General features: G+C 43.4%; 1 protein-coding gene across 1 annotated transcript in view; it reads right to left on the reverse strand.

The window, feature by feature from the left end:
- Nucleotides 1–12,039, reverse strand: part of ADAMTSL1 (ADAMTS like 1) — a 447,514-nt gene that overhangs the window by 189,795 nt on the left and 245,680 nt on the right. Inside the window, exon 3 of the mRNA XM_033173001.1 lies at nucleotides 10,813–10,940. Coding sequence (XP_033028892.1) covers nucleotides 10,813–10,940 — 128 coding nt within the window. The remainder of the gene's footprint in view (nucleotides 1–10,812; nucleotides 10,941–12,039) is intronic.

Raw genomic sequence — 12,039 nt, forward strand, 5'->3', positions numbered from 1 at the left:
AGATGCGTCGTTTTATCCTATGACTGCTAAATCTGCTCTGGAATCTTCGGTGATGAAGTTTATTCCAAGTTATTGGAAATTCCAAGTGCACAGTGGCTACTGGATTACTGATATCCACCTGCTTATTAACACTCTTAAAGAACTCCAAAAAGTTAGTGGAACAAGGGTTACTTCTGTAAAACCATGTTCATATAACTCCAGAAAGATTTGTTCTTTCTATAAACTTGATAATTTTATCTTTAACCATTCTTTCCACCAATTTACTTTGAGTTCATCTAAACTAACTAGTCTATAATTTCCTGCATCCCCAACCCCCAGATTCCTTTTTTAAAAACAGCTGCTACATTGCTCATCCACAAAGGCTGATTTAGGGGATAAGTTACATATTTTTGTTATGAGATCGTTAATGTCACATTTGAGTTCTTTAAGAACTCTTTGGTGGATACGATATTATCTGTTGATTATTATTTTTTTAAAATTATAAAGCCCAGAACTTCATTCTCTTGTCAACACCATTTGCCTCTCTTCTTCAGACCCCTTTCCTGAATTTTGACTCTTGCTCTGAAGAACAAACGCACCCGTTCCAAAGATATGGAGGTTGGAATGCAGTATGACATCAATGGTAGTGAATTAACGGTAATGGTTTCATTCTATCAAGCTATTCAGAGAACAACAGAAGTTTGTTTCAAGATGGAAAATGGTATATTAAGTACCTATATGATCACCATGAGTGAGGAAAAACAGCAAGCCAGGGGACTCTGATGCTGCCCTCCGCAACCCATCATTCCAGAATTACACCAGATGTGGCGGCTATTATGTTTGCATGCCACAGCAAAGTAGGCTTAATCCACATAAAACTAAAGCTATGCATTGTATGCAGGGTTTTCTCCATGTATACAAATGTATTGCAGATTTGAAATCCGATTTCCCCTATAGTTTAAATTAAATATAATTTTAGAAATACACATTAACTGCTCAATTGCCTAATATGTATACAAGGGGACTTAAATTCATTCCATGAAAAGGTCAATAAATAGCAAAAACTCAGACAGGACTAAAATTTTGGCTATGTATATTGTGCAATGGCAGCTGTTTTTAGGGACTATGAATTTTAGTTAAAGCTATGTTTTTCCCAGTAGTAATGTATGGAAGTGAGAGCTGGACCATAAAGAAGACTGACAGCCGAAGAATTGATGCTTTTGAATTCTGGTGCTGGAGCAGACGTTTGAGAGTCCCATGGACTGCAAAAAGATCAGACCTATCCATTCTGAAGGAAATCAGCCCTGAGTGCTCACTGGAGAGACAGATCCTGAAGCTGAGGCTCCAAGACTTTGGCCACCTCATGAGAAGAGAAGATTCCCTGGAAAAGACCCTGATGTTGGGAAAGATGGAGGGCACAAGGAGAAGGGGATGACAGAGGACGAGATGGGTGGACATTGTTCTCGAAGCTACCAACATGAGTCTGACCAAACTGTGGGAGGCAGTGGAAGACAGGAATGCCTGGCGTGCTCTGGTCCATGGGGTCATGAAGAGTCGGACACGACTGAACAACAACAATCTCCACATGGCTTTCTGAAATGGGAATGGAAAGGTGAGTATTCCAAAGAAAGCACCAAACCATGATTCCTCCTCTTCCAATGACTTCTAGAAAGTGGCTTCTTCACATTGCTGTAACTTGGAGCATGACAGCAAGTTGCCCTATCAAGGTGGAACAGATTAGGGGACTCCTGATAGTTAAGTTCAGTCGTGGATGACTCTGGAGTTGCGGCGCTCATCTCGCTCTATAGGCTGAGGGAGCCGGTGTTTGTCAGCAGACAGCTTCCGGGTCATGTGGCCAGCATGACTAAGCCGCTTCTGGTGAAGCAGAGCAGCGCATGGAAACGCCGTTTACCTTCCTGCCGGAGTGGTACCTATTTATCTACTTGCACTTTGACATGCTTTTGAACTGCTAGGTGGGCAGGAGCTGGGACCGAGCAACAGGAGCTCAACCCATCGCGGAGATTCGAACCACCAACCAGATTGGTACATATCAATTCCATGGCACAGAGGGAAGGGGGGGAAAGTGAACAAGCAAAATAAAATATGTATATATTATATATAGTGTCATGATTTGGATTTCTCGGTGTGTAAAAACATCTGCTGCTCAAGGCAGAAGGATCCTGATCTGAAGCTGAAAAGCGTAAAATACAGAGCAATGGAATCATGGCCAACTCCATCATCCTCAGCCAAACTTTGCAAACAAAATATAACTTGACAGGAAAGGATGATGACAAAAGGGAGTGTGCAAACAGTCACAGAGGGTGCCAAGTGAAACAGAAAACTTTGGCTCAAAGCTGTGGTGAAAACCACTCTGGGATTCCATAGGTCATCTTAGGAAAGATTGCTGATCCATTATCTCCAGCCCAATTCTCCTACGGCTAATTTAGAACAGAACGAAATGAATGGGGTTCAAAGGGATGAAAACTTACAGATTTTTTCCACCCTATAAAAGTGTACTTAACTTTATGTACCAGAAGAACTGAACAATGGGTCAAAGGGTGGTTTGGGGGTCCCTGACAAGACATCAGACTGTAAGAGGAGTCCTGCTGTATCAGGCAAGAGGCCCATCTAGTCTAGCACTCTGGCCTCACAGTGACTTCCATGGGAAGGCCACAAGGAGAACTTGAATGCCTCACCCATAACAAAGGATGTTCTAAGTCTTGAGCCAGTGTGGTGTAGTGGTTAAGAGTGGTAGACTCATAATCTGGTGAACTGGGTTCGTGTCTCCGCTCCTCCACATGCAGCTGCTGGGTGACCTTGGGCTAGTCACACTTCTCTGAAGTCTCTCAGCCCCGCTCACCTCACAGAGTGTTTGTTGTGGGGGAGGAAGGGAAAGGAGATTGTTAGCCACTTTGAGACTCCTTCGGGTAGTGATAAAGCGGGATATCAAATCCAAACTCCTCCTCCTCCTCCTCCTCCTCTTCTTCTTCTTCTTCATTTTAATCTACAAATGTACCCTATAACTGCAACTTAAGCTTGCCTTCAGACTGCTACTGAATGTGAACTGTGAGTAAACTCTACTCTTATTTTAAGAAGACTATTTTGTATGATTATTCTTTTTTAAGAGGGGATATAGGGGGGGGATGCCAGGAAGATCTAGGCTGCACCAGGGGCATTCTGGATTGATTCATCTAAAGGGTGAAGCTCCTCAATAGCTTCCACTAGCGCTGCAGAAGAGGTGTACTCTGCTACACGCATAAACGTGAGTAAGGAATGATAACATCAAATCAATAAAAGAATTAAAAAACCGTCTAGTAGCACCTTAGGGTCTCTAAGGTGCTGCTGGACATTTTTAAAATTATTTTTTATTTATTTATTTTTTATTTCGACTGCGTCAGACCAACATGGCTACCTACCTGAATCTAGAATCATCAAATCAATATATACTCTGCTATCAAATCAATATATACTCTGCTACCTTCATACACATCCCCACATGACTTATATTGGGATAGGGGCATAGCTGTCAATTTTTCCCCTTTTTTAAGAGAAATTCCCTTATTCCAAATAGGATTCCTCGCAAGAAAAGGTAAAAGTTGACAGCTATGGATAGGGGATGAAACCAAACAATAACCCACCTGTCACAACAACACGTATAAGGGTTAGAGAGATAAACAACCATAATCCCCAAATAAGTTTTAAAAATACTGGAAAAATCAAATTGGGAGAAAACACACACACCGACAGTAAAAAACAACAACAAACCAAACAAATCCACACTGTAGTCCATCAAGCTCACTTCTTGCCATGGCCTGACTCACTCATAGCATTTCTCACACCTTCCTGGCATTCACCTACAACAATGAATCTACTCATGGGCATCAGGGTTCTAGTTTGCTTTGAAATTAAATGCCAAAATTCAAGGGGTTTAATCTAGATTAATCACTGTGCAATAAAAATGGCATGCCTTCAAGTTAGTAACATGGATCCCCACTACTTAGGAGGAGGACCCCCCCCCCAAAAAAAAAACCAATTAAGCAAAAGACAAGGAGGAATCTGTCTTTGTGAAATATTTGGTCACATAACTGATAAGGCAGGGCATGGCCTGAGAACATTTCCCAAAAACGTACTCAAAAAAGAGGAACGAAAGAATGAAATTGCTGTAAACATGGTAGAAGGGAAGTCCTTCCTTTTACCTTAAAAACAAAACAAAACACAAACACAACTTATTTCTTTAAAAGTAAAAAGACTTCACTTTTTTTAAAAAAAGCAATGGTCAGGTAAATGGTAGGCTGCAAACCTGCCATCTGTACCTATATGAAACCCTAGCTGAGGGTGCCATGGGGATTTCAGGAAGCATAGGCACTTAGGAAGGTTGTGGAGCACAGACCGCCAGAAAGATAATTTGCAGAACGAAAGAAAGGGCACTCAACAACACCTCTAGGCCACATGTAAGGTAACTGCAACAAGGACCACACACCCCAACCACAAGGATTTCTCCAAAACTTTCTCTCCCCTTTGATAATATTTCATATATAATTTCTTTTCTCATTAATTGAGGATGGATGATGTGGATAAATTTTAGGCACAGGCAAGATCTCTACCCTGATCAACAATTTATACAGGATTTCCTAGAGGGAAGGGTGATGATAACAGATGTTGACCCATAAACTTGGCTTCAGTGATTCAATATCCGTGAGACCACACATGGTCAGCTATGTCTTGTGTTTTGTAATGTTTGTGCACACACAAAGCATCCCATGCTTTGCCCCTTTGCTGGAAAGAATGACAACAATATTGGATAGGATCTCTGGGTAAATATTTAGCTTCTCAGTTAACCTATTATCACCTAAGATTGTTTCCAGAGTCCTGGGAGTTCCTCCCTTCCTGTACCCTCCCTTTCCATATTACGCATTTTCAAAGATTATTATATTAGATTATAGTGAGAAAAACGCAGAAGTCCAGAACTAGTAATGCAATGAGAAGGATGGTGGCATTTATTAGCAACTGGTAGATGAGAGACAATTCCAGTGGCAACAGTTTCAGGGCGGAAGGACGATTGATCCAAAGAGTAATGTGGAGGATTGCAGCCTCAAACTTGAGGAAAGGGGCTTCCCTTGCTAACTTTGTACCAGATTGAAAACTATGTACCAGACTGAACTGGCTAGTCCTGCCAGCAGACGCCCTGTGGGCAGGCAGGGGTATGGGTTTTGCTTCACAGTTGGAGGTAGCAATGCTTCTAAATACTAGTTGCTAAACCCATACGAGGGGAGAGCGCTCTTGAGCTCATGATTTCCCTGGTTGGCTGGACTAGATGAGCCATTGGCCTGATCCAGCAGACTCTACTTATATTCTTACCACCTGGTTGCCTCACCTAAACCCTCAGCTTAACCCTTTCCTTCTAACTTTCCTTCTTTAGAACCTACCACAGGTCCTGCTGTCCCTATTGAACTCAAAGTTAAGCACAGCTGGCTTGGAACTACTAATGTCTTCCATGCTACTTGATGAACAAAGTTTACAGTGCGTTGTATGGAGATCATATTAAGTAGGATCTTTGCATTTACACAGCTAAACATACCTGACCCGAACAGCTAAAGGAATGGGACTAATCAGGAGATCTGGCAGGCAACTCTTGGAAAATAAATTAATTGCATTTATTCAGCTGCTTAGCTGAACAAAGATATTTAGAAGCAGGACATGTATTCTTTGCATGGCTTCAAATCTGACACAATGGGACTGCATTCTCCTTTTTCTTCATGTTCTGGAAGCCATCACACAGAGAACGAAAAGGCGTAATACACCATGAACATTCCTCAGTGGAGGAGAAATATTTAGTTTTGGTTTGTGGGTTGGTCTGTTCTATAGTGCTCAACGAGCGCGCCAGTTCTTAATTTATCAAACTAACAATAAAAAAATCTGGCGTCATTCTTCATTTCATCTGTTACAGAATTATGCATGGCATACACAACTCTGCAACATGACAGACATCACAAAACTGTGAACCACCAACACAAATCACAGATAGTTCATTTTCTTCTTCTTAAATTTAAAACTGTCAAGCTTTGGAGTTGGTTTCTAAATCCCCAAAGTTTGGGTGGGTTTCTTTCCTTTTCGCTTTGAAACTGCTTGTCCAGCATCACAGGGAAAAATAATGATCATAATCATTTAGCACTCTTTTATATTCATAATTGTATGCAGACCAGAAAAAGGAAAAATGAGTCGCACATTTAGTGCTAATTCAAGGTCAATTTTTACTATTTAGAATATATTGTTACTGGCGAACAGAATCGGCACATAATAATCCTTTCTCAATCTGCGAATAGGCAAAAGTTCACATTTGGTTTCATAAATCAAGCCGAACTCTCTTGATATGGAAGCAAAAAACAACACACTTTTAAAGACAATTCCGACTATGGAGTATGTCCCTTTTGCATATGTGCCATAGACAGCTTTTACGCACCCCCCCCCCAAAAAAATACTTGTTTTCATAGGACAGTGGTGTCCAAACTTTTTTCAAAGAGGGCCAGATTTGATGAAGTGAAGAGCTTGAGGGCCGACCAAAGTTGTTGACCTTGTTGACCTTTTTTTAGGGTTGAAGAGGTTTTTTAGGATTTTACCCCAGAAAATAAACTGCCACAGGGGTCGGATTAAACCAACTGGTAGGCTGGATTAGGCCCCCAAAACAGACTTTGGACATACTTGTCATAGAAGATACCTTACTAAGCATAACTAGGCAAATAGACAAATTATAGTTTTTTTCACCTTCATCTTTGACTACCTTTTCTGAGAATCCCCAGATACTATCATGAACTGCAGTCTGTACTGACGAAGCCATTATGCAAACCATGGTTTGGTGGTTCAGATTTAATGCCAACTATGGTTTGCTACTCAGTTTCAAACCATAGTTTCAGATCCTGGTTTGGCTTGTCGGATGGAGTCTGTTCAGGTTATCATTCATGGCAAATCTTTTTTTTCCCCAGGCACTAGAAAAATGGTTGAAGAACAGTACAAAAATCTGACATTTAAGTACCTACCTACCTACCTACTTACCAAATAACTTAGCTTGGGTTTAGCATTGCTTTGCATTTCTGCTGAACAAATTCATACTGTCCCGTGTTCAATGTATGTTGGAAATTACACTGAAAGCAAGCATTGCCTTCAAGGAAGAAGCAGAGAGCAGAAAGTCTAAGGACTAAAAACCACATAAACTGGCCATATGAATGCTTCTGCTGAAGCCATTCAGTAAAAGTAGAGGCAACCCTCATCCGAATCCTTGATTTAAGTGCCTTATTATCTGAACCATTCTCGCTAACAGCATAAAGAAGCCACACACTCACTGTGGGTATATCAACCTTGAGGGTTGATGCCAGGAAGGCACCTTCCCTGCAAATCCTATTTTCTGCAGCCTCTTCCAGGGTCAGAATGCTAGCAGAACGACAACGCTCCATCGCATCACATCCAGATCATTGGCCATGATGGTTGCAGCTAAAGGGAGCTAGAGCTGCCCATTCTTGGGATAATGAATCTTAAGCTAACCTGCTGCTTACCGGGAGGGCAGCAGCAAGGTCAGTGCTGTGCAGGTGCACTGCTGGACCTAATCCTGTGTGCCCACACAGTCCAAGCCTTGTCACCGCCATGTCCTTCCACATCCCAGTGAGCGGCACTGATGCTGCTACTAGGACACTATTGTTGTGGCTCCATCTCATTGGGTGAGCTGCTCCGGGTCTTAATAATGAACCATCATCACTGCAGTCCAGTTGCTTCACTTCTTTGTTGGAAGCCGCCCACAGTGGCTGGGGAAACCCAGCCAGATGGGCGGGGTACAAATAAATTACTACTACTACTACTACTACTACTACCTTCACATACCTGCTGATTTCCCCCTTGTATACAATGCCCAGAGAAAATTTTGTATCATCTATTAACTGGTCCTCTGGCCGATCCCCCAGAAAGTGACAGTCAAACTCTTAGCTGATAAACATCTGCAAATGACACATCTGGTAGCCAAATTTGCTCTGGCAGCTAAGAAGCTCTGTTCCAGCCATGTTAATACTTTCTAAAAAAAATTTTGAAAAAATTGCTGTCAATTTTGCATGCTGTAAACTTTTATAGGTTATGTTGTGTGATTTCAGAGGAAAGCTTTGCCCTTGTCCTCTGCTCTTCATTGTAAAGGGGATTGTAGAGGGGACGCGGGTGGCGCTGTGGTCTAAGCCACTGTGCCTCTTGGGCTTGCCGATCGGAAGGTTGGCGGTTCGAATCCCCCCGACGGAGTGAGCACCCGTTGCTCTGTCCCAGCTCCTGCCAACCTAGCCATTCGAAAGCACGCCAGTGCAAGTAGATAAATAGATACCACTGCGGTGGGAAGTTAAATGGTGTTTCCGTGCACTCTGGTTTCCGTCACAGTGTCCCATTGGTTTAATCCTGCTGGCCACACGACCCAGAAAAGCTATCTGTGGACGAACAGCAGCTCCCTCGGCCTGAAAGCGAGATGAGTGCTGCAACCCCATAGTCTCCTTTGACTGGACTTAACCATCCAGGGGTCCTTTACCTTTTCTTTCACCTTGTAAAGACCTTTGGCTATACACAATAAATCGATTGACCTTCACAGTGATTGTTCAGCTGCTCAGTTGTCTTGAGAGGAGGTGTAGAGATTTACTATGCTCTGGTAATGATGAATGAGTTCCCTACGGAAAAGCTGAGCTAATTCTATTCCAAGCCATTGTCCATTTCTATAGGGAACTAAAACAAACACATTGTTGCCCCACTGATTTCATGGTTCCGTCATGAATCTTTCCTCTCCTCATAAACATCCCACTCCTGCCTCAACCTAACAGCAACAGGAGATCCAGCTTCCATCTTTCTGCTGCCTGGACTCAATTATAAAACGAACAGTGCTTCCTCACATCGTCATAATATCAAACCTAAGAAAGCACTTTTGGACAGTATTTCCTTCCCAACAGGTTTCTATTAAATTCTCATCAGCATGGTACAGAAAACATGTGCCAGGTTTTTTGCTCTGTTTAAATTACACTTGGGTGCTGTCAACGTGTAAGATAATACAAGACATCATTGAAACTGATGTATGATTATTCCCGCCAAATTCATACTTGTTGACATGTTCAGAGTCATGCTCTGTGGCAGCTTCCCTCTTCTCAGTTCATAGAAACCCAAATTCTGTAAACATCAGGTCAATTTATGCACATTAATCTCAGGGCCATGGGTTCAAGTCCCATGTTGGGCAAAGGTTTCCTGCATTGTAGGGGGCTGGACTAAATGATTCTCATGGTCCTTTCCAACTCTGCAATTCTATGATGCAATGATCTTCCTGTTTAGGAAGTACTTTTTGAAATCTAGTGGAGTAATAAACCTGGTTTTAGTTTAACGCTGCTTGCTTGGGCTGTTGGTTTAAGGTTTTCATGCATGCAGGTATTTTAGGTATGGGCTTCAAAAGACCATGAATTTCAAAGTAGTGTGGGTCTTCTGGGGCACAAAGACACACATTTACAGTTCAGCCCGCTGCTGATAACACACAGATCTTTCTGAGGGCGAAACTTGACATGATGGTGCTAATCCTAATACTTGCATTTCCGTTTGTGAGTGAGTGTGTGTGAATTGGTTTGGTTTTTAAATCAGAAAAGAGCCACTGTACAGACAGAACTACCGTACACTCCCCGGCTGTCATCCTGTCACTCTCACAAAACCACATTTAGTCAAAATGGGGACCAAGGATGCGAACTATAGGGGGCAAAAAGGGCTTCATCCCCCTCAATATTTGGGGGGCAGGGGGCTGAGCTCACCCCCCAATATTGAGGGGGCCATCCTCCCTTGCTGCCAGAGGCCAAGTACTCAGGAGCCGGGCGAGTTCAGGAGACGAGCGCCCACCACATGCCCCAGCCACCACCACCACCAGGTGAGCACTCAGAAGTGGGGGGGGGAGGATGAATCACATGACACCAAGCCCCCTCAATGTGTGTGGGGCCAAGTCTAAGGTTACCAGACGTCCCCATTTCCCAGGGGCAGTCCCCGGATTTACAAATCAGTCCCCATACAAAATCCATTGAAGTTGTAAAGTGTCCCCGGATTCACTGAAAAAAATCTGGTAACCTTAGCCAAGACCTTCCATTGGTGCCAGAGTCTTTCACTCTTCCATCTCCAGGGTTAACAGGAATGGCAGAGGAGGGGGAGAATTTCCACTGGGACAGTGGCATGAAAGAAAGGGTCAGTCCCCTGTATCAGAATTGATGGGGGAGGGGCGGAGGAAATAACTTCCTACTGATTCATTTAGCATCTTGTCTAGCATCCTTTATAACCTAAAGGAAATATTCTGTAAAAGCAAAAGCTCAGTATGTTATTATACATGTGTGTGTGTGTGCATGTGTCTATATATAGACACAAATATGTATATCTTTTTTGGGGTTTTATAGCTCCCATATGACTAAATGATTTAGGGTGCGAAAGCTGGAGGTTTATCTCAGGTTCAAGGCATGGGAGTGAAGAGGATTACCACTCTGAATGAGAGAGTCTATGAGTGGTTTCATTTTTCATTAGCTGGCAATGGACCGTTTGGCATTAGACTCAGGTAAGAACTATGTAGGGATTGTTCGCTGTGCTGCACGGTTGTTGGTTTTTTTCCCCTGCAGGCATATTTTAAGGACTGTGCGTTGGGCCATCAACCCTGCTGGAAGGTTGCCTGAAGAAGACGCGACCTTTCGTCTTCCAAGTTCGAAATGCGAGCACGATTCCGAGACACCCGCTGCTCAGCATGCTGCGATATGGGGCTGGTGGCAGGCTGCACTCTTCAACTGTAGACCCAGGAGACATTTAACTACTTACTTGCTGCTCAGGCAGCGCCTGAGGGAGTAGGAAGCGCCTCCCCCACAAGTACGGGAACATTCGCTCCATGAGCCCCAGGCATCCCACAGGGTATCTCGGTCTTCCTCCGATCGAGCAGTTCGAGAACTCTACAACAGAAAGAAAGAACAAAGTAAAGAAAAGTAAAGGAGACATTGGTGACAGTCAAAAGGTTTAATGTGTAGCCACTTTACTTCCTCAGGACTGTTCGCACAAGGCATCCTCACATCCAGATTCTATACCAATGAATCGGGTTCCTTGAACGAAACGGAATTTTTGCAAAAATGATAATTCACACTAATGTGTAAATCCATCTGCTCCCTCTGGTGCACTGGCTGAGACCCTTCCTGCCCGCAGACTGTCTCCCCAGAGAGGTACATGCTCTGGTTATCTCCCGCTTGGACTACTGCAATGCGCTCTGTGTGGGTCTACCTCTAAAGGTGATGTGGAAATGACAACTAAGAATGCAGCTCTCAGACTGGTGACTGGGAGCAGCCACTGGGACCACATAACACCGGTCCTGAAAGACACACATTGGCTCCCAGTACGTTTCCGAGCACAATTCAAAGTGTTGGTGCTGACCTTTAAAGCCCCAAATGGCCTCAAAGGCCCAGTATACCTGAAGGAGCATCTCCACCCCCATTGTTCTGCCCGGACACTGAGGTCCAGCACCGAGGGCCTTCTGGCGGTTCCCTCACTGCAAGAAGTGAAGCTACAGGAAACTAGGCAGAGGGCCTTCTTGGGAGTGACGCCCGCCCTGTGGAACACCCTCTCTTCAGATTTCAAGGAGATAAATAACTGCACAATTTTTAGGAGACATCTGAAGGCAGCCCTGTATTGGAAAGTTCTGAATGTTTGACATTAACCCAGCCAGATGTGTGGGATAATAATAATCACTACCACCACCACCGGAAACACTTCATTCCAGTTCCTTTAATTGGGGGGGGGGGAATCTGGAGACAGTTTTGGTTGCTAAAAGGTGAAGGAAATTGATTCTGCGCATGCTCCAAGGCCCTCTGTCTTTTATTGATCCACTTCAGAGATGATCAGTGGCATTCAAAATAAGTCTATTATTCTGGGTCTGAGTTAGGCTATTCTTTGTGTTAATTGTTGTATTTAGATGAAGGCTATGGGATGGTCAGAGACAAATAAGGACAAACATGAAAACTGCTTCTCAAGAAATTGAGTAACATAAAACGCACAACCGCT

Source organism: Lacerta agilis, chromosome 16 (assembly GCF_009819535.1).
Source record: "Lacerta agilis isolate rLacAgi1 chromosome 16, rLacAgi1.pri, whole genome shotgun sequence".
NCBI lineage: Eukaryota > Metazoa > Chordata > Lepidosauria > Squamata > Lacertidae > Lacerta > Lacerta agilis.